The 19,088-nt window shown below is 40.4% G+C and overlaps 1 protein-coding gene across 2 annotated transcripts in view; it reads right to left on the reverse strand.

Annotated features, from left to right (window-relative positions):
* lamb2 (laminin, beta 2 (laminin S)) overlaps positions 1 to 19,088 on the reverse strand; it is a 54,713-nt gene that overhangs the window by 16,217 nt on the left and 19,408 nt on the right. For both annotated transcript variants that reach the window (XM_063463891.1, XM_063463889.1), the window contains exons 5-20: positions 17,982 to 18,055; positions 17,699 to 17,887; positions 16,882 to 16,945; positions 11,263 to 11,465; positions 10,150 to 10,270; positions 9,749 to 9,937; positions 9,400 to 9,579; positions 9,192 to 9,304; positions 7,273 to 7,352; positions 6,600 to 6,735; positions 6,355 to 6,513; positions 6,133 to 6,260; positions 5,920 to 6,052; positions 5,657 to 5,849; positions 5,188 to 5,331; positions 4,451 to 4,682 (exon numbers count right to left, since the gene is read on the reverse strand). In XM_063463891.1, coding sequence (XP_063319961.1) covers positions 4,451 to 4,682; positions 5,188 to 5,331; positions 5,657 to 5,849; positions 5,920 to 6,052; positions 6,133 to 6,260; positions 6,355 to 6,513; positions 6,600 to 6,735; positions 7,273 to 7,352; positions 9,192 to 9,304; positions 9,400 to 9,579; positions 9,749 to 9,937; positions 10,150 to 10,270; positions 11,263 to 11,465; positions 16,882 to 16,945; positions 17,699 to 17,887; positions 17,982 to 18,055 — 2,338 coding nt within the window. The remainder of the gene's footprint in view (positions 1 to 4,450; positions 4,683 to 5,187; positions 5,332 to 5,656; positions 5,850 to 5,919; positions 6,053 to 6,132; positions 6,261 to 6,354; positions 6,514 to 6,599; positions 6,736 to 7,272; positions 7,353 to 9,191; positions 9,305 to 9,399; positions 9,580 to 9,748; positions 9,938 to 10,149; positions 10,271 to 11,262; positions 11,466 to 16,881; positions 16,946 to 17,698; positions 17,888 to 17,981; positions 18,056 to 19,088) is intronic.

A 19,088-nucleotide genomic window follows, 5' to 3' on the forward strand; every position in this document is an offset into this window, starting at 1 on the left:
TAGACGCCCAGGCTGAGATCTTCCTCCACCTCTCCTATATCTCCCCCTCCTGCAGAGAGAATTCCTGAGGAGAGGAAAGCTCCTGCAAGATGTGACAACCTCCCCCACCAGTTGAAGAGTCCCCCAGGTGGCTCGATGCACTGGCGGCGCCCTGCGCCAGGACTGGGCCCCCATATACCCACCCGCCCACAACCCCAGCAACACACCAACCAGGACCCGAGCCCCCGAGGCCCGGCCAGGGCCCCAGCCCAGAGACGGAGCGCCCCCAGAACCTCACGCCCGTCCCGGACCCACCCAGGGGCAGCCAGGCTACCAGGTCAGTAACCCACGTCCGTCAGCACAGACCCTCCCCTAGCCCCGCTGCACGCAGCCACGAGGAAACCGTCACCTAAGAGCCAACAGAGCCCTTAATTGGCCATGACCGCTACCCCGGGTTGAGCCCCCCAAGGAAGATGCTCCTGGGGAACCCCCCGACGCCCTAAGCCTGTCCCTACCCCCACACCAATCACAACAGTAAAGGTGGGACCAAACTATGACCCCCCACCCCCACTAGGTGATGGAGCTGATCAAAGGAGCCCAGAGCAATTGATCTGATGTGGTGGCAGAGGCTGTATCAAGACTAATGTAATCTAATAGATAATTTCTATACTGGTTAGAATTAAGATTATTTTTATTTTTCCAGTTCATGAGGACTGTTTTCTTGGCTATGCATAGGGCAGTGAAAACCATATGGGCTATATTCTTTTCTGTAGTGACATTATCTAAGCTGCCCAACAAACACACTAAAGGAGAAGTTGGAATGTTACATTTCAGACACTTCGATAAGTCTTCACATATCTCACGCCAAAACTTCTGAACTGGTGGACAGAACCAAAGAGCGTGGATATAATTGTCCAGTGAATTGGTTTGGCAGTGTGAGCAGTTGTTGGTAGACGTAAAGCCCATCTTGAACATCCGATGACCTGTATAGTGCACTCTATGTAGTATTTTGTATTGAATTAATTGAAGACTGGGATTTCTAATTAGATGAAAGGTTTTTAAGCAAATCTGAGACCAGAAGTTTTGGTCTAAGTTAACTGATAAATCCGCTTCCCATTTTGCAATAGGAAGTGATATTGATTCATCTATTTTAGAAAGCATTCTGTATATTTTGGATAGTAATTTGGGGGTTTTAAGAGTAAGAAATTGAACCACACTTGGTGGTGTTTGTAGTTCAACTTGACCCGGTTTAAATTTCTTTTTTACTATGGATTTAATTTGTTGATATTCTAAAAATCTTTTCTTGTTGATCCCATATTGTGTAACTAGTCTGTCAAATGAAATAAATTTTGTTCCTTCTAGTATATGTTCTAAATATTTGATTCCTTTACCACTCCAATCTGAAAAGTTTATCATATTATTGTTTTGTAATATGTCAGGGTTGTTCCAGATAGGTGTACGTTTGCATGGGATTAATGAAGACTCTGTCAACTTCAGAAACTCCCACCATGCTGTCAGAGAGGAGCTAATGTTGACGCTTTTGAAGCATTCATGTCGTTGAATGTTTGAGCTGATAAATGGTAGATCTGAAATCTCTAGATTATTGCAAAGTGCTTGTTCTACATCTAGCCAAGGTTCATCTAAGAGGGTATGTTTTAGCCATCCTGAGATAAATTGGAGCCTGTTGGCTAAGAAGTAGTGCTGAAAGTTAGGTAGTTCTAATCCTCCTTTATCCTTGGTCTTTTGTAGTGTTTTTAAGCTTATACGTGGGGGCTTATTTTTCCAAAGGAATTTGGACATATATGAATCTAGAGATCTGAACCAATCTTGTGGCGGTTTAGTTGGGATCATTGAGAATAAATAATTTATTTTTGGTAAGACCATCATTTTTATAGCGGCAACCCTTCCCATGAGTGATATGGGTAGACATTTCCACCTAGCCAGATCGCCTTCTACTTTCTTTAAAAGTGGGATATAGTTTAATTTAGTTAGATCTGCAAGCTTGGGAGAAACATTAATACCTAAATATTTTATATTTCCCGATTGCAGTGGAGTAGAAGAGGAATTATGGAAGGAGCAATTAATCGGAAGGACTGTAGATTTTGACCAGTTAATTGAGTAATCTGATATTCTTGCAAAAGAGTTTATCAATTCAATCACCCCAGAGATATTGGTTTGTGAATTTTGGAGAAAGAGTAGCACATCATCCGCATAAAGGCTGATTTTATGTTCCACGTTCTTGCATTTTATGCCCTTAATTACTGAATTCTGTCTAATTGCTGCTGCTAGTGGTTCAATAAAAATTGCAAACAGTGAAGGGGAGAGTGGGCATCCCTGCCTGGTGCCCCTCAGGAGACAGAAGCTGGAGGATGTCTGGTCATTTGTTCTGACACAAGCTGTTGGGGAATTATATAATATTTTTAACCAGCTGATGAAAGAAGATCCAAAACCAAATTTGTGTAAAGTTGCAAATAGAAATTTCCAGTTAACTCTGTCAAACGCTTTTTCTGCATCTAAAGAAAATATTGTAGTTTCAAGGTTTTTACTGTATGAGTAGTCTATCAAATTAAGTAATCTACGTGTATTTGTTGATGAGTGCCTACCTTTTATGAAACCAGTTTGGTCAGGATGAATTAAGAGGGGGGTTATTTTCTCTAGTCTCTTCGAGAGAGCTTTGCAGATTATTTTAAGGTCTACATTTATAAGGGATATTGGACGATAGCTTGAGGGATATACAGGGTCTTTGCCTGGTTTTAGCAGGAGATTAATGTTTGCAGAATTCATATTTGATGGGAGTCTGCCATTTTCTTTGATTTCCAACAGCGTTCTGTAAAAAATTGGGGCTAAAATCGTCCAGAATTCTTTGTAGAATTCTGCAGGAAAGCCGTCTGGACCTGGAGCCTTATTATTGGGCATACTTATCAGGGCTTCCTGGAGTTCACCTGGTGTCAGTGGCGAATCCAATGCCATTGCTTGAGAGTCTAATAATTTTGGGAGAGTTATGTTGTCTAAAAACTGATCAATTTCCTTTTTAGATGGGTTTATTTGTGGTGAATACAACGTTTTATAGAAATCCCTGAAGATGTTGTTTATTTGTTTCGGGTCATATACTGTATTCCCAGATGAGTCTTGAACAGCACATAGAGTTGTTTTTTCTTTATTTATTTTTAGCTGGTTTGCTAGAAATTGACCGGATTTATTACCATGTTCATAATTTTGTAAGCGTAGTCTTTGTACTAAGAATTTTGCTTTTTTATCAATTATCTCATTTAATTCTAGTTTTGTTTTGCGTATTTTGTTCAATGTTTCCTGATCTTGGTTGGACGCATAGGCTTCTTCTAGTGATTTGATGGTTTTTTCTAATTCCTGGATATTTTTGTTTTCTTTTTTCTTTTTATGTGATGAGAAAGAAATTATTTTACCTCTCATCACAGCTTTCCCTGCTTCCCATAGAACAGAAGCTGATGTTCCGGGAGTGTCATTAAAGTCTAAATATGAAGTCCACTCTTTTTTAAAATATTTAATAAAGTCTTCATCTTTAAGCAGTGATGTATTAAATCTCCAGTTTTTACTAGGCGTAGTATTATTCTTGTGCATTAGTGTTAAAGATACAGGAGCATGATCACTGACAGCTATAGTGGGATACATCCTGGACAGGCTGTCAATCTGTCACATGGCGAACGCAGAGACACAGACATCCACCCTCGCATTTACAACTACAGCCAAGGTAAAATCACCAGTTAATCTAGTGTGTTTCCTTAACATGCGAGGGAGACTGGAGTACCCACACAACACAAGTCCACAAGAAAGGTGGATTGAACCCAGGATTATTGATTGATTGATAATACTTTATTCATCCCGAGGGAAATTGGGTTAAGGCTGCCAGCCTTGCCAGCGCCATCTTACCCTTCTGACTGATTGCAGTGAGGCACCGGTGCTAACCACTGTGAAACAACACAGTTTTACTCAAAGCCACTGTTTGCAGTAATGCCTTACAAAGTACGTCATCAAAGTGCTTTTTTGCTCTATTGTGTGAACCGTTAGCTTTCTTTTGTGTCTGAAGCTGTTTGTAGTGTTTCCTTTCATATTCTCTGGCTTCTTGCGTGGCCAGATGCCACTTTACATAATTTCCCCTAGGGATCAATAAAGTATTCTGATTCAGATTCTGACTTAAATTTAATCTGTATATCTTTGGATTATTCATTTAAGATGGAATCAAAGTAAAAGAAAATCAATATTTTGTATTTAAACCTATCCCTAAATGTTTAAGGCATCATTGGTGACAACTCCAGCACTAGCTCAGAGTCATAACTCTAACCCTATATTTTGCAAACAAGCAAAATGACTTTTTTAGAGCATGTCAGTTAGAATTATTAATTTTCTTTTTCTTTTTTTGTCTAAACTTTTGAATAAAATCATCGTTGATGATCTCATCCACAAGATTCCAAGCAAACTAGTACTGGATCATCACCTCTCACACTTGTCCCCTCCAGTATTATCTCTGCAGCTGATGCAGGTGCCGGTCCTCTGGTCGCACTGGTCTGCATGCCCGTTACACTGGCAGGGTCGGCAGCTCGGGAACCCCCAGTAACCCGACTGGCATCTGTCACAGCGCTGACCGAATGCTCCCGGACGGCACTGACACTGACCAGTAAACTTGTCACAAAGTCGGGTCACGGAGCCGTCCAAACTGCAACCGCAGGCTTGACAGAGAACAGACAGAGATTACAAGAGGAAATTAAAAAGGATGAGAGGGTTTTAGAAGGACATGATGGGAAAAGAAGAGGAGGTGGGAGAAAGAGTTGAACGTAGAAATAAAAAAAAGAGGCTTTGGGCATAGCAAAGTTGCACTGACAGGCAGTAGAGGGCGCCAGATGCATTGTACACAACTCATTAAAAGAACTGTAAATGTACAAGTACACAATTCAAGCTCACTACTCAACACCTGTAATGTTGCTGGTATGAGTTGACAACAGGTTCCACTAAAGAGTGCTTCAGTAGTTCTTGACTTGTATGACACTTTAGTTTGTAAAGAGTCAGGATATCTTATAATACTTTGCTTTTCCATCCCTACTAATGTTTAACTTCTCATCGCCACTAATGTTTAAACTTACTGAGGAAATGTTTAAACATTAGCAGCTGGGAAAAAATATGGAATGGACCTGCAGGAAAAATGGGAAAGGCCTGAGCTGGATCTGCACTTCTCACCTGTGCAGCCTGAGGGCCCAAAGCCATACATTCCTGGAGCACACTGGTCACAACGTCGACCAATCACATTGGGTCTGCAGCGACACTGGCCTCCCCTGACATCGCACAGAGAGCTGATGGACCCCTGAGGGTCACAATTACAAGCTGGAGGACAGAGAAGCACCAGCATCAAACCACCGGATCCAAACATGTATTATAAACAACGATCACAATGAGAGAAAAAGAGGAAAGAAAAAAGTCACCAGTCTGGAGCGCGTCTCGAAAATGATAAGATAAATAATGAGTGATTTAAGGCTTTTCTGAGAGTTGCATTTAACTTTAAGGAGGACAATAATGGCAAAAAGCGATTAATAATGGTGTCATAAACAGTGTTAATTTCACTGATGTTGTCTGAGATCACGCAGGCTCCAGGAATATAAACATATAATCATAAAGTCATACAAACAGATAAGCTTTATTTGTAACTCACGCAGAGCTCCATCATTTATGATAGCGGACATGCTGCTTATCAGCTTGGCACAGGTGTCACTCATCAGTGGGCGCGTCACACTCTTTGCCCCGTCGTGACAGTGATACCGCTCATAGGTCTGCCTCCTGATGCTGGAGGCTGGATCTCCTGCATTGAACATCTCCATGGCGGAGTGCCGTGGCATCAATGCGATCTGGAGAAGAAGGATTTGTTAAAAAGGCAAGAAAACGCCTCTTATTTTAGACAGCTGAAATGCGTCTCACAGAGTCCACGAGAAGGACGGCGTTGGCTGCTCCATTGAGGATACTGTTGGCATCCTGATAGCGTCTGAAGTCCAAGCGGAGGGTGTAAGTCACGTCTCTCTCCAGACACAAAGGCTGAAGAGGCACCACAAACCTGAGGAGAACGCAGGCAGCGCACAGTTACCGTACACCAGTACTGACACGCATCTGTGTGCGAATGTGTGAGTCACAGACCTTGCTGCAGCAGGCAGAGAGACAATGAGCCTGTCATCGTCGGGGATGGTGTTTCCACAAGGGCTGCTGGTAGGAATCGGCCCTGGACGGATCACCGTTACCTGCACCTCCTCCCAGTCCTGGGGCATCTGCATAGAAACATTGTGCATGGTAAGCATGTATTTGCGGACTCCTTTCATTTTCTGATGACACATGACACGGTACACGAACAGTCACATATACCTGCGCCTCATAGCGGATGAGCAAATCATGTTCCATGGAGTAGGGAATGTCACCAATACGGAACTCCAGTGTTCCACCTTCGGGTACCCGGGAAAACCCAAGACCTGTCCACATGGCGGGTCGGCCAGGCTGATGCTCCCTGATGTCCACCACACAGCCCTGAGAACATAAACACGGAAGATATGCTTGTAGAGATTTCTTCTCACTAAAGAGCCTGTCTACCAATGTGTGACGGCCTCACTCACCCGTCCCATTGTGGCGCTCTCAGCCTCATAAAGAAGGTGATCCAGAGCCATAAAGAAATATCCAGACTCCACCTGTGTACACTGGCGCCCTGTTATGTGACTGCGGCAGCGGCACTGACCGCTCTCTATGGAGCAGCTATGAATAATACATACATCTTGTCAAATCACTGCCATAACATAACTGCACCCATACCAGAAGATCTGTGATGCATAGTAGTACTTTGCTATTGTTTGGGATGTGATGGGAAGGTTTAATTACTATTTATGATGCTATTCATTAACTTTGTCCTGATGAGTTGGATGAAAAGTTAAGAGATGACAAGATTTATTACAAGTCATTATGCTTAAAAACTGCAGATGTGGTTACGCTTTGGCTAAGATGATTGTGTGTACCAAACATATCTAACAGAGCTGCAAAATAAGTATTCAGTGGCCCTAGTTCAGAAAATAAAGAACTGTTGATTTTTCCTGTAGTTAAAGTTGACTCACAGAACTTCTAAGCTGGATCAGCATGGATCAGCTTGGATAAAAAGATTACATTTTTCCTTTTGCTTTTATCCTGCTGAGCACACCAGCTAGTATTTTGAGCAGACATCCATCTAAGAATGGTTTTAAAAGGTCCTCTAAGCTGTAACAGACTCTAACTGTCGACTCGACTCAGAGCTGAACTCACTGGTTGTCCAGTGCTCCTCCAATGTCACACTCGCAGTCTCTGCAGCCGTTCAGGTCATGGCTCAGTGCCCAGTGTTCTGGCTAGAAACACACGAGGACAGACAGAGGGCAGGTTGACTGATACAGACGAGCAGAGTAACCATGCAAAACACTACTACCATACACACTACTGTATCCAGCTCTGTAGTCCAATAAAACAAGCTGTGGGGCACCACTATTGCCCCGATGGTTTAACTTTACTTTGTCACACTGTCTTCTCGCTCAGAAAAAGCTAAATTGACAGTGTGCTACATGTTTTTGCAGTCAGCAGTTTCACTTTTTACTTTTATGTTTTGCCTGCTAAACTGATACTTTGTGGTTTCTCCATTAGAGTTACATAAAAAGTTGGTTATTGCTTATTGTGTGCTCTGGTTCCAGCCTCACATCCATCCCTCTGCGGTGACACAGAAGGATATGGATGAATGTGCATTCACCCTGATAATTTATAATATATAATAATGTATAATTAAAGTTTCAAAGCAGTGACAGGGTGCTTAAAAATAGTTTTCCACTGAACATTAATGCTCCTAAAAGTAGGCTTGTAAAACAACAGGATCCACTTGTGGACCAGGTCCAGACCTGACCATTTAGGGCCTGCTGTAACCCACACCAACCGGACAAGCCACAAATCCCTGGGCTAAATTTAGACGCATGACCCAGGCAGGGGCACACATTCCTGCCTACACTATTCCTGGCTGAGTAGGGGGGTTTTGACAAGAGGACGAATTATAACAGGAAGCTGATCACCTTCTGGCCAGAGAGGGTGTGAGGAAATGTCAAACTTAATTTGATGCTGTTGTAATTAAACTGTATCAACTGTGATGTGAAATACAGCATGTAAAAAGAGGAAGGAGTGGTTTAAAAGAAAGAAGCAAACTAAGGAGGTCTGAGCTGTTGAGAGGGAACACTGCACGGCTGTGAATGCTCTCAGCTGCCAAGTTACCTATCAGGACCTTTGCTGCAGGTAATTCCCCTGTTCTCTGTCTCACCTCTAATGACTCTAACTATCAAATGAAGGCAAAATGGCAGCAAGATGTTACTGTGTTACAACTATATTAAAGCATTGCTTACCACTTCACCACTCTGGCACACCAGCATGACATGACCTCACCCAGCAAGTTTATGCCCCATTTGGATGGTATAAATGATTTTTTGTTACATATATATATTAAGTGTTTTTTTTTTATTTAAATAAATTGTTTTTTAAAAATCGCTCTCTAGGAATATGAATCTGTACACCTAAGGCGGACATTTAGGTCACATCAATTTCACAACCAAATGTTGCTTGAACTTTAGTTTGTTTACACTTTTTAAACAGCTGGGTGTTCTTCAGATGTCTTCCAAAGTTTTACTTCTGATCCAAAGTTAACCTAAATTGATTTATTTGGTTACCAGCTTGACCACTAGTACATTAAACCTGTAATCAATGGAAATTTGCTCAGTGGGTGAATATGAATTTCTGGCTATCACTTTTCAGCCAGATCTAGACATAAAGCCCAAGAATGACTGACCGGCTTTGGTCTGGAAAACACCTTTGTGGCGGGGCGTGGCCTGCGGTGTCGTGCAGGGAAGGCGGACGCACCTGCACGGCGTCCGCAATCATGCCCCGCCATCTTAAATATGGCACTGTGGTGGTTGTTGTTGGTGATGTGTGCGGCTGGTAGCGGGAGAGCTGCGGCCGTTCACTGTGTGTTTAACAACAACTGTGAAATAAAGCATGCTGAAGAGCATTGACATGTCACCGGGTCTGCCGTGGTTAATCACAACCTTCTATGGGTTACTGCTGTTTGTGGGGAAAGAGACAAAGAGGGAGTACATAAAATGAAAAATGAAGACATTTAAGACAAGTCTAAAACATTAAGTGCGTTTGTGACATCGTACCAGGCACTGGTCACAGCTGCGTCCAGTGACAAGACGCTTGCAGAAGCAGTCTCCGCTGACTGGGTCACACTGGGAGCTACCTGACACTGTTCCTCTGGGGTCACACTGACAAGCTGGATGCAGGTGGGGGCATAGGGTGGAGATAGTAGTGAGTAGTAGACAGAGACTATTCAGAACTTGTGTGACTGCTAAGAGGGGATATACTCACGTTGGCAGCCGTGAGGGTTGTCCGTGCTCAGACCAAAGAAGCCTGTCTTACACCTGTCACAGCGCGGCCCCTCCACATTAGTCTTGCACCGGCACTGACCTGCCACCATGCCAAGAGACGGGTCCGTGTGGCTGTCGCACATCCCCCCATTCTGTGAACCGTCTGGGTCACAGTCACACGCTGTGGGACAAACACGCAGCATTAAATGATGAAAATCTACACTTAGTCTAGTTTGTGTGGTCTCTCTCCCCACGTAGCCAAAGAGCTGTGCAAGCAGATGGTAAATCCTGCATAACACAGCAAATGTGAATACTTCAAAGAAGCATTCCTTTTTTTTCATCAGACTCACGTATGCAAACTCTTGGGTCTCTTATATCCTTGACAGGGTCTTTGTAGTAGAAAGGTTTGCATATCTCACAGTGGTGTCCCATGGTGTTGTGCTGACAGTCATCACACACTCCTCCGCTGACATTTCCCGTAGCCAAATACACCGCCGTGTCAAAGTGACAGGCTGTCGAGTGGCTGTTACAGTTACACTCTGAAGAAAAAACAGGTTTATTTCATGTTAATGAGTCCTTCCTTATAGATTATTAGTCCTTTACTTTCATTCTTTCTTTTTAAACTTTTATTGAGATGTTTAACAGATATACCAGTGTGTGAGCTCTTTCACTTTCTATTCTCATAAACCTACAACAGTTACAATGAGTGATTTCAGAGCTAAATGTAACCAGCTCATTCATCCGTACTCACTCTTGCAGGCGTTGGTGTTGCGTCCTTCAGCTGGCCTCCAGGGGTGGTCGTTGTAAAAGTCGTCGCACTGCTCACAGTTCAAACCCTTAGTGTTATGGTTACAGACACACCTGCCGTGAACCTTAGCATGAGATAAGAAGTAAGGGAATGGGGGCTTAAAGAAGAACACTGAAATGATGGGAAAAATCAGGCTGTAATGTGCTAATTAAAGGCACTGCTCTGTATTCTGTACTGTAGTCTGTGAACACAGTCAAGCACGCTTACACCCTTTGCCATGGTACTGGGTTGAATGTTTCACCATTAGACCTTTGCCAAGCAAATGTTTAATGGCACGTTTGGCGACTGGAATGGGAGTTGAGTAAGACCTAGTCATGTTTCATTTTTCCCACTTTAACTGGCCAAATAAATGCATCCCTTAACTTTGTGGGTTATAAGCATTCATTTTATATTTATGTAGCTGTTTAATAAAATCTCTTTCTGGGCATATATTCATGATCGTCTCTGCATAATAACAATTTTATAAATTAATTTATCAAATATGCTAAAACTGTGAGTACTTCTTAGTATTTATATGTTACAAAGTAGTAGTTGTGGGCATTGTCACTGGCTTCTAGACTGCAGCCACATACTATATATAGCTTATATTCTATTCAGTTGGATTCAATATTATTGATAAGATAAGATAAGATAAGATAAGATAAGATAAGATAAGATAAGATAAGATAAGATAAGATAAGATAAGATAAGATGAGATGAGATAAGATAAGATAACCCTTTATTAGTCCCACACGTGGGAAATTTGTTGGGTCACAGCAGAAAGTGGACAGTTACAGTAGCAAAACGTAAAAAAAGAGAGCCTAATCACAACTCAAGGCACTTTATATGTAAGTTAAAGACCCGTCAACAATCAATCAGACGAACCCCGATGAGCAAACACTCATCAGGGGTGACAGTGGGAAGGAAAAACTCCCTTTTAAGAGGAAGAAACCTCCGACATTACCCAACCAAAGTACAAATACATATATTTTTTGCTTAGTTAAAAAACATGTGAGATTCTGTTTGCATTGGATTTTTCTGATGTCACTGTTCTTTCTTGAAAACTTCATCACTCACCATTCCTTCTACATCATCCTCGATGCCATCAATGGGGGCACACTCTGAGGCATGGCCATAACAAAAGCAGTTTCCACGAACGACAAGCTCGTATATTGCATAGTAGTATTTCTCTTTGATTTCATCTCTGGGGTCCAGCAGGTTGTCCCCCAGCGTGTGAAGCTTGGTGAAATTCACTCTCAAGTTGGTGATCTTTAGCTGGTCTGATGGAAAGAAGACACAGATGGAATAAGCAGAAGAGGAACAGGGTGCAGACATTTTAAGCTTACTAATAATTTCATTCAGTTAAATTCAACTTTATCACAAGCACCTCAAGGCACTTTATACTGAAAGGTATAAACCCGACAATAGAAAGAAAAAAAAACACCAATCAGACGATCCCCTATCAGTGAACACTGGCGACAGTGGGAAGAAAAAAAACTAGATAACAGCTAAACTCTTTTAGCTAATGTATGACATTAGTGGGGTAGCGAAAGTAATTTAAAAAAGGGGTTTATAAAAGATGCACAAAAAAAGCTGTCTATCCCCATTAAACACAACTGTCCAAAGGATCACTGCTGCAGCATGAGGACGTCAGCCAGTGGAGCATGACAGAGCTGAATGTGAGGCAAAGCATTACGCGCTAACTGAAGTTAATGATTTGGGATGGTGGAAGGATCAGTTAGCCATCATAGTTCTGAGGTACCTCGACGTTACATTTGTTGCTGCCGCCAGTCCAAACACCTTATATGTACTTCCTTACACTACGGTAAAAATATTTCAGTCATATATGAATTTATTTTTGGCAATATTTTTTTAGCGTCTTAGTTCAAACACCTTTGAGAACTACACCTATTTGACTTGTTTAATTGTTTGCTATAAAGAGTAGAAACTACAGGTGCTGCTAACTGAATATATCCAGCACAACCTCAGCTTAAACTGACACCATGTCCAAAAATGACAGACAGTAATGGAATGTGGCGTTGAGAGAGTCCTTCCCTCATCCTGTACCTTAATCTTCTGAAACTATTTGGCACAAGCTAGGGAAGGAATCTCACTGCTTTCCAGAGGGATTTGTCTGTCTTTTCAGCCTGTCGACATGCTGCAACATTCTCTGTGGTTATAGTCCAGCTGTTTACCAATAGCAGTCACCACACAAACTAATGTTTATGTAGCATAGTGCATGTTAGAACACAGGACACACACCTTTCTCTTCACTGCGACAAAGCAGAAACCACCCGGGCAAAAAAGAGCCACCATTGTGCGCTCGATGCATTTCGAAGCATTTTTGTTGAAATGATCTGACAAATGATATGGGTTACAGAGTGTATTTTTTATTCTGATCTTGACACAACTTAACAGTTAATATGTTTCTGTGTATTCCAAGCTTGCTCTAGCACTGACTAAAAACATCATACTCCACTCTGAATATGGTACCTTCTGGCTCCAAAACAATGCAAAGATTTTTAAATTGATCTTAATGATGAAGCTTTTTACAGTACAAATCCTGCTGGCTGGTTGACCAGATTCCAAACATTACACAAAAAGCACTGAAAATGTTTCATTCAGTGCACACAATCAAGAATAATATAAAGTTCCTAAATATCACAGACCTATATATCACTGCAGTAATGACATTTTTGCAGAACGTCAGTACTGCATGAACGCTAAGTACCCGAAAACCAAGTAAAGTTAAGGATTTTGTGTTCTCAACTGAGCTTCCTGTATAATATTCCAGTGAGTGTGTACCGAGTGTGGTCGAAGGATTTAGGTCACAAAAGGTGAATATTAAGTGAGGGCTCTTATTAGTGTAAATGTCCATCAGTAACGTGCCCTGGGGGTTCTTCCTCAAGAGACAAAGACACAATTAAACAGCAACCGAAGAAGAACTAAACTGGATATAATCAATTGTCTTGCAAACAGCAGACATTAAATATAAACAGTTCAGCTGTGAGGCGGTTAGAGTACTACATGTGGACCAGCTCCACTAACATATTTAACAACTGAGCCGGACAGCCTCTGCTGATGCACTGGAAATCATGCTAGGGTTTCTGGGAAAAGCTCTCATGTCCTGCCAGTCTAAATATGAGGGTTAGGACGGGGAGGCTGCGTGGGAGAGAAACAGCTGCTTTTCACATCTCACCATGTCTTCCAAACAGCAGGGCCATGTTTCACACCCCAGAGAGACGTGTCACAGCTGAATAACAAGAGCTAATTGTGTCTGCTGGAGTTTGATTTATGATGATAAATGTGAGTATGACTAGAAGGGGAAAAGGGCAGGGGGGTTTTGGTTTGGTTTTCTTTTACACATTTGTCGTGGGTGTCTTCTAGTAATATTTGATTTACATGATCATGTATTTCATTATAAGACTGTAACAGAAGCTTGTTTACAGAAGCAACTGCTCATCAAGAACTCTTAGGGCAAGAATTACTGAGCTGGGCAAATTAAGATATTCACCAATGTTTTTGAAGGGTGGCCTACCAACAATGTACCAACTTCTGAATACGGATACAGCTATGTCATTTCGGTAATGACCTACTCAATCTACCAAAAGCAGCACAAATTAGCAAATAAGAATTATCCAGACTATTTTAAAAAAGATAAAGATATTGTGCTTGATAAAACTAAAGACATTGTAAATGAATTTAATGATTTCTTTGTAAATGTTGGCTTTAATTTAGCAAAAGAAATTCCAGAGTCAAGAAATAATAATGACCTAAATAAACATATTACTCAGAATGTGTCCTCCATGTTTATTGGTGCTGTAACTCATAGAGAAATAATTAACATTGTGAAGACATTTAAAAATAAAAAGTCCACCGACTGTTTTGGTATTGACATGAAATTAGTTAAGAGTATTATAGAATATATAGTGCAACCTTTCGCATACATTTGTAATCTGTCCTTTCGAACTGGTGTGTTTCCCTCACAAATGAAAATAGCAAAAGTTATTCCAATCCATAAAAACGGAGAGAGATGTCAGTTTACCAATTACAGGCCAATATCACTACTCCCACAGTTCTCAAAAATTTTAGAAAAGTTATTTGTTAATAGACTTGATAAATATATAGAGAAGCATAATCTCCTAAGTGATAACCAATATGGCTTTAGAGCGAAAAGGTCCACTTCGATGGCAGTGATGGAACTTGTAGAAGGGATATCTAATGCAATAGATAATAAGGAATATACTGTTGGTGTTTTTATAGACTTACAAAAGGCATTTGATACAATTGATCATTCTATATTAATGAATAAACTAGAGAGATATGGCATAAGAGGGATAGCATATAAGTGGATGAAAAGTTACCTGGATGACAGATATCAATATGTTGAAATCAATAATGTAAAATCTAATCAGTTGAAGGTGACTTGTGGTGTTCCTCAGGGCTCTGTGCTGGGCCCTAAATTATTCATATTATATATAAATGACATATGTAGTGTTTCCAAACTGTTAAAATGTGTATTGTTTGCTGATGATACCACTCTGTATTGCTCAGGTAAAGACCTAGAACAGCTTCTGACTACAGTGGAAAAGGAGTTAAATATATTAAAAAACTGGTTTGATATAAATAAGTTATTGTTACATATAAACAAAACAAAATTTATTATTTTTGGCACTAGACAAATGAAAAATGTATCTAAAATCAGGGTTAATGGAATTGAAATTGAAAGAGTGTATGAAAATAAATTTCTTGGAGTGATAATTGATGATAAGCTGAGCTGGAAGTCTCATATAAACCATGTGAAAACAAAAATGTCAAAAACCATTGCTATTCTCTACAAAACAAAGCATGTCCTGAACAAAAAATCATTATACACACTTTATTGTTCTCTGTTGCTTCCATATATGACTTATTGTCTGGAGATATGGGGTAATGCATATAAAACAAATACTATTCCTATTTTCAAGTTACAAAAAAGAGCTATAAGAATTATAAATCAATCAAACTATATAGAACCAACTAACATTTTGTTTATTAATCTGAATACCCTAAAATTTTATGATTTAGTCGAATATAAAATGGCACAGATAATGTATAAAGCACAAAATAACTTGCTTTGCCGCAGTATTCAGAAGCTGTTTAAAGTCAGAGAGAGTCAATATGACTTAAGGGGAACAGATGTCTTTAAAAAAAACAAGATAAGGACAAACATAAAGCAGAGATGTGTTTCTGTTAGAGGAGTTAACCTGTGGAATAGTTATGACAGTGATTTAAAAAGGTGTAGTTCATTTTCCTTGTTTAAAAACATGTTTAAAAATAGAGTATTAGAAAAATATATTAATCAAGAATGAAAAGAGCAAAAATAATAATTCTGAAACTCTTGATTTGTTTTGCTTTGATGTAGTTATCTAAGGTGGAAAGTTTTTTTGTTTGTTTGTTTGTTTGTTTGTTTTTGCTTTGCTTTGTTTTATTCTTTGCTTCGAGCCCTGTGTACAGGAGCTGCATGCAAAAGATTTTTTGTTAAAAGGGTTGGCGTAATAAGCAAATGCTTCAGCCAATACCTTTTGATTAGCCTTGTCTCATGATTTTTTGCTTTGTGGTAATCTTTATTTTGTATTCTGTATTCACTGAGATATTTGAATGCTAATCAATAAAATCAAAATCAAATCAAAAATCAGATGTGATGAGGGTGGGTGTAATCTAGGACACTGGTGTGGTTTGCTACTTTTTATCTGAAAAACAATACAGAGTCTAATACAGAGTAAGAGTAGCTTTACACACGTTTATCCCTGCAACGATGTCAATTTGATTAAACTTTATTTCTATAGGACCAAATCACAAAAACAGTCGCCTCAAAGTGCTTTATATTGTAAGGTAAAGTCCCTAAAATAATATCTAAGCACTTACAGCTTGCTCATAAGAGGTGACAGCGGGAAAGAAAAACTCCCCTTTAACAGGAAGAAACCTCCAGTGGATCCAGGCTCAGGATCCAGTCACCAGGGCAGAGGCTATTTTAGTCTGGGGTGATTGGAGGAAGAAACCACATGGCCATTCAGACTAGAGAAGCAGCAGAAGGGGAATGGACATGTTCTGACAAACTATGAAAATTTAAGACAGTGAGGGAAAAGGTTTTGAAGGTCTTGAAGGTTTCTTTGGTTGAAACACAAGACTGGTTGAGAGAGTGGCTGCTATTTCACCAAATCAGACATCCATGTGTAACGTCTGACCTGTCAGTTGTGTAGAACACACAAAGAGAACACAGAGCATTGCTTCCTGTCAGACCTTGATCCTGTTGTTAATGACGTTACTGCAAAGGAAAGTCCACAGCAAACTGTACACAACCTCTCTGTTCTGAGATGTGCTAACTGTCCGAGATCTCTTAAAAATACATATAAATTACATAAAATACATTACATAAAAACAAGTTCAGAGGCACTTTTCCATTGCTAATTTTAGCTAGCTACTTTCAACTGCTCCCTTGTCACAAGCGGTAGCTCTGCATGCCTTTCCTGACATAACCCCATAAAAGGTTTTGGAGTTGAACAACAACCTTTCACTTGTTAGGCGAACATGTAAATGATGCCTGATATGTTTTAATATTAAACCCCCAAAAAGAAAGATTCAAGCAATATAGACCAGGTGTTTTATCTGTTTAACATTTTTGATGACTGCTGCAGGCTGTTGTGTGGGACCTACTCTGTATAGTCGGGCTGTATGGATCCTGAATCCTGATGGCTGGATCCAACACTCTGTAGATGACCTAAGCCGGGAAATAAATATTATGCACATGCGTTACATATGTGTATTATGCCACATCATGTTATATACATATATGACAAAATTAACACATAGAAAATGTTAGTTGTCCTTTTTTAGGACAGTAGGTGCTACTTGAAAGCTCAGAATCTGTTAAAAGAAGTGTTGTTATTTTGGAGACCAAACTGACAAAGGACTTGCTACTTAATTTCCAGCCTTCAAAGGATTAGCAGAACAAAATATAGATACTCTGGATATTGCTCTGTCAAAAAAGAAAAAACAAAAACAAACAAAACAGCCTACCTCCTTTTTAAAGTTTAATAATTAACACAGAAAAGAACCACACTGACAGATTTTGAGCCAGGCTGTTTCCCCCTGGTTCCAGTCCAAGACAAGGTAACAGAGTGAGAGCAAAAAGGCACGAAGACTCTCAGCGAGAAAGTAAATTTCTACACCTAAAGCTACTTTGAGCTGCTCCCTTATTCGCAACGGCTCAGCAAAGCAGCATTTAATTTGTACACCAAATGCCCTGCATGTTGCAAACCTTAAAAAAGATTTGTGTTCCCCTCCAGGATTAAACTGGGAATTTTTCACTTGCTAGGAAATTGTATAAACTGATACCTTATCAGGCTGTAAGTGTGTTCTACGTGTGGACTACAAAAAGCACCCGAATGACAAAGATTTAAAAAATGCTTTAAGATCAAGGTCATTTTCACATTTGTCTCAAATTGGATTAGTGGGTCAACCAGTCGCTCACCTCTCCCTCTGTCGATGGCTCAATATCAGAGTAGCGTGACTCACATATGATGTCATTTATATTACGCAGAGGACCCTGTGAGACTCCAGGAAAGACAGCGGCACAGTCATGGGCAAAGTAGCGGTAGATCTGCCAGGTACGACCAAAATCTGCTGAACGCTCAATCAGCATGGCTGCTGGCCGGAAAGTCTGTAAAAGAACAACGCCTTTTTGTTTCATATATGATTTTGACTGCATCTGAAAATATGAAGGTCAAAATAATGATCTGTGATATTTTTCTAACCTTGAACGTCATAATCAAGTGAGTAAAATGAAACTCTGCTTCCAGATCCAGCTGGATAAAGACATCCGACTTTCCTGTGGGAACAAAGACAAGGAATGGCAGAGATGTTAATAAGGCTCACTCATTCTGTATCTGCTAATGTCCGTCAGTTGGTTTGCATGAAGAATTTATAAACTGCTTACATTCAAATGATCATTTCCCACAGGATGTCACAGAATAAAGGTTAATGGTGGTAACCACACACTTGGCTGGTGGAATGGATCCTTGACAGGAAAAACATTCACTGTTGGCAGGAGAAATGTGGAGTGCCTGCCGGAAAGGCCCACACACTTCCTGAGTTGTAGAGCTCTCTGAAGGGCCACTCTACTTTCACTCTTGTTCTCCTTGTTTTGTGTTAATTCTGCAGTAACAAAGCCAAAAGGATCTTTCCATAGTACTAATAAAATATTTTGGGCACTAGACTCTGCCCGTGTTGCTGTATCATCTGCGTGTAGATGCTGCTGTGTGGCAGTGGAAGTGGCAGAGTAAGAACATCCAGAGTTTCAGTGAAAGTGTTCTGAAACTCATGCACCTTCTTCCATGATGCTCTCTGCACAGCTCATTTTTGTAAGAGCCCAGTCCTCATATTCCACTCCCTATGGTTCCTTTCAGGCCTCCTGTCGCTTGCACGTCTTTCTTGATTCTTTTTTTCTTACACCAATGTGTTATTAGACAATAAGGTCAGACTCTCTTAGACTAGAACGACAAGCACACTCTACTATGAAGCTGATGAGGCACAGAAAAGACAAAAATTTAAAAGAAGAAGGTTGAGGAGAAAAAGAGGAGAAAGTAGATTCTGACCTTTATTATAGATCAGTTTTTGGTTTATGTAACTGAATCGAAACACACATAATGAGTTTGCACACAACACACCTGCTCCACTGAGCGCCTGACACTCATAATTCTGTTGAAGGCTTATTTTTTGCCTGATCCTTTTACGCTGTTCAAAAAAATAAATGAACACTTTAAAAACACATCAAATATTAGTGGAGAAAAAAAATATCTATACTGGTCTATATCATCTAGACTGGGCTGGGAAATGTGTTAGGAATGAAAAGATGCCATGCT

Source organism: Pelmatolapia mariae, linkage group LG20 (assembly GCF_036321145.2).
Source record: "Pelmatolapia mariae isolate MD_Pm_ZW linkage group LG20, Pm_UMD_F_2, whole genome shotgun sequence".
In the NCBI taxonomy this organism is placed as follows: domain Eukaryota; kingdom Metazoa; phylum Chordata; class Actinopteri; order Cichliformes; family Cichlidae; genus Pelmatolapia; species Pelmatolapia mariae.